The sequence below is a fragment of the Sinocyclocheilus rhinocerous genome, unplaced genomic scaffold (assembly GCF_001515625.1).
Source record: "Sinocyclocheilus rhinocerous isolate Xijiao unplaced genomic scaffold, SAMN03320098_v1.1 scaffold1069, whole genome shotgun sequence".
Lineage (NCBI taxonomy): Eukaryota > Metazoa > Chordata > Actinopteri > Cypriniformes > Cyprinidae > Sinocyclocheilus > Sinocyclocheilus rhinocerous.
In genome coordinates this window covers 1,080,915-1,084,407 of record NW_015635541.1, presented here as the reverse complement: position 1 = coordinate 1,084,407, position 3,493 = coordinate 1,080,915, and the positions used below count along the sequence as shown (strand labels likewise).

Here is a 3,493-nt window from a genome sequence, read left to right as displayed (position 1 = left end):
TCATGGATAATTAAACGTAGCCTATAGTAAAATAAAACTAATTTGTTCCAAAAATAAGCTGACTTCATTTTAGACTGTTTATTGAACGAAACATTATAAATTAATATTTAAAAAAAAATACTGCAAGAGTATTTTGACTTATTGCTTATATTTATTTATTTTTTCTCTGAAATTTTCCGCCTCTTAATACATTTTTTTTTGCGTCTTGAATTGTAGGTCTTCGATTTAAATTAGTTACTCTCTTTCTTTCACTTGAGCGTTTTTTAAATGTAGACTATAGATTCTTATATGTCCCGTGTTTCAAATAGTAAATATTTTAGTATCACCTTTTAAAAATAAAGTTTACTGTTTTTATTTTTACAATGTAGGTTTGCACAAAATTACACACACCGTTGTCAATATTCGTAACATTTCTTAGGTTATAACTTTTTCATCGATAAGTGCAATGAATGAGAAAACAGCTGTCTCTGATACCATGGTGCCAGTCTAAAGTTAGACCGGCAAATGTTCAGGGATTATGTTGTCCAAATAGGTGGTCAAAAATTGCTATGAATATTCATGTGCATTCGTTCAGCCATCATGGAAGGGTTGCTAGAAGAAATTCACTCAAGTTTATACTGAAAAGGTAGACTATACAGGACCCTAGGCCTATAAAACATGGCTAACTGTGTGCTAATATTGTAAAGTTGCCATTTATATACAGACGGGTGCGTTGCAATGGCACTACCATGCCCGAATACCCTGCAGAGTCCCTTGGCACGCGGACACGGGTGTCCCTTGTGATGTCTGAGGTTGGGAATATGTTCCGAGGTTGTTCAGACTCATGCTCATCAGCGCATTAGTGGATGTGTTTGCTGGAAGAGGAGGAAGGCTGGGATATGTACAGCTGTAAGGGTTTGTGTACGCGGCGTTATTATAAGACGAGTAGCCGTTATATGTGTAGGGGCCTGGGTTCACCGCGTACGTGGCGTTGTAACTCTGTGATCCCGTTAAACACGGTTTGCCATCCCGGACTAGGACGGGCACCGCCACTCTCCTGGGCGGCGGCGGGTGATGGTGTCCTGCCATTTCCAGTGTTTTGTCTTGACGCTGTCGCTTGCATTTGTATCTGCGGTTCTGGAACCAGATTTTGACCTGCGTCGATGTCAGTTTCAGGGTACTCGCCAAATGTTCTCTCTCGGGAGCGGATAAATAGCGCTGCTGCTTGAAGCGCCGCTCGAGCTCGAAGACCTGCGCCTGGCTGAAGAGAACCCGCGGCTTCCTGCGCGTCCTCTGCCGCTGCGCTCGCTCCGTGTCCGAGTGCGCCTCACCCTCACACTCCGGGGATCTGATGATGGCACCGCAGCTCTCTAGAAAAACAGGAGACACAAAATACACAGCGCTAACTCGGTTAACTCTCACTTCACGTAATTCACAGAAGCATTTCCTTGCATAAACAAAACAAAACAATAAAATCTCGGTGAGTCTGGATATAGGCCTTTAGCAACAGTTTGTCACTTATACAACCTTGCAGATAGAAAATCACCCAGTTTTTTTTTTTTTCAGATAAATAAAATTACAAATAAATAAGACAAATAAGTTTGTTAAAAACAAATAAAATTACAATTTTAATTGTATTAGCAATAAAATAAAATAAAAAAAAGTTAATAGTGCATAGTATTGTAAGATCAACCAACAGAACTTATATAAACAGGAGAACATATAGCCTAAGAGTTAGTGCATATTGTGCAGCGGTCAGTAGATGGGTCATTTAATTATGTAGTGCAATACATAAACAGTAAACAAGTGGTCAGTCAATGTTTTTTATATATTTATATATGTATTTGTGTTTATGTATGTACACGATATCTCTCCAGGGTTAGACCGATAGAAAGTACGAAAGGGATAGAAAGTGTCATAACATGCACTATTCACATTAAACATTGTATAAATAATACAGCTTTATGATAATTGTATAACTTTATCACAATTACATACTTTTACGAGGTGCCTTGCATTGAAGACGCATAAAAATAGGCCTACATCATGGGATTTTTCAAAGCTGCTCTTTTATGCAATCACAAAACAGAATGATTTTTTATTCTTTTCAAAAGTTATTAAATTGTAACATTTTTCAAAAAGAGTGTGGTAGTCCTAATTTACGCATTTTCAATGCTAGTTAATGCAAACGACCTAATTAAAGTTAGTTTTATATTTATCTTATGCTGTATGATTCATGCAATATTTAGCTATTGTTTGTAAAAAAAAAAAAATTTGAAAAAACTGTACTAGGCTATTCATCAAAAATACAATGGCACTTTGAATTATTTTTCTCGTTTTTAATCTTTCTTTCTCCCTCCGTCTTATATTTAGAGACACGATCAGTTCGATCTCCTCGTCAGTTTCAAACTCATTCACGTCAGTTGTAAAACACAAATCACCCACTCGTTTCGTGGTCCTCAAGTTCATCTTCAAGTTTAGTGTCGACGTGTCCCAGGGCCGGATGGACGAACATCGGAGGCGAAAGGCTGCTCTCCACTAAACTGTCCTGCATGGAGAGAGAGTTCAGAAAAGACATCTTCTCGTCGCTGTCTGAGAAGCCGGGGCTGTCTCCACCTCCGAGAAAACAGGATGATGGTGCCTGGAATCTCTCCTGCAGTTCCGGATGCAGTTGTGCGTGGTGTTGCGCGGGATGCAGAGATTGAAGGTGGCGAGATTGCTGCTCCAGTTTCAGTATATCCTTCACAGAAAACGGCGTTGATGTAACCGGGCTCGGAAGCATCATCAGGCGCTGTTGGATTACATCTACAATGTTATTCCCGATTCAACTGGAAGCTTCGAGCACTAAGCCCTGTTGAACAATTGTTTAGATAACCAACATTTTCAAGTAAACATACCTAAATGTGTCGATTAATCTCCCATTTTGTCATGGCTGCTTGATTTGCATGAAGAGAGGTGAGGACCGCCACTCGTCGGTGTTAAACGGTTGTGTGTTTTTCTTGGAGTCCGGCAGCACAAGGCAGTTCTTCTGCCCGGTGATGTCACGTTACCGGGGCGGGATGTAATGATCCTTCCTACAATCCACAGAGGAAACGCATATACAGTTTCATAGCAGCAGAAAAACAGCCTCTAATATCACACGCTACCTTTTCGATAGCTACAACCAGACCAACGTAATCATTAATGCATCCTTGAAGAATAAAAGTTCTTCACATTTTCCTCAGTTCAACAGAGAAACATCTTCTCGTCAAGAACACTGTTTTACTGTACACAGTCTTTGGAGATAAACATTCTTGATGTCACATTATAGGTTTTTTTTCAGATCAGTGTTGATTTGATGGTTTTCTAAACTCGAAAAAGTGCTTTACGACGTCCTATCGAGTCATTTTAAGTTCTAATCGGAATCTTTCATTTTAATTTTAAGGTTGTGTGTTACAGAGTTAGTAAAGAGAAGGCTTGGTATAATGCAGCTCAAGAATACATTCTCCCACAAAGTGCTTATGAAAATGTAAAG

The 3,493-nt window shown here is 39.3% G+C and overlaps 1 protein-coding gene across 1 annotated transcript; it reads right to left on the bottom strand.

The window, feature by feature from the left end:
• Positions 1-552: 552 nt before the first annotated feature.
• On the bottom strand, positions 553-2,960 carry LOC107747299 (homeobox protein Nkx-2.3-like). Its single transcript, XM_016561771.1, has 3 exons — positions 2,877-2,960; positions 2,425-2,770; positions 553-1,349 (listed from the first exon to the last, which is right to left on the bottom strand). Exons 2-3 carry the CDS (start codon positions 2,762-2,764, stop codon positions 724-726), a joined length of 966 nt encoding a protein of 321 aa, XP_016417257.1. The 5' UTR covers positions 2,765-2,770; positions 2,877-2,960; the 3' UTR covers positions 553-723.
• Positions 2,961-3,493: the final 533 nt, after the last annotated feature.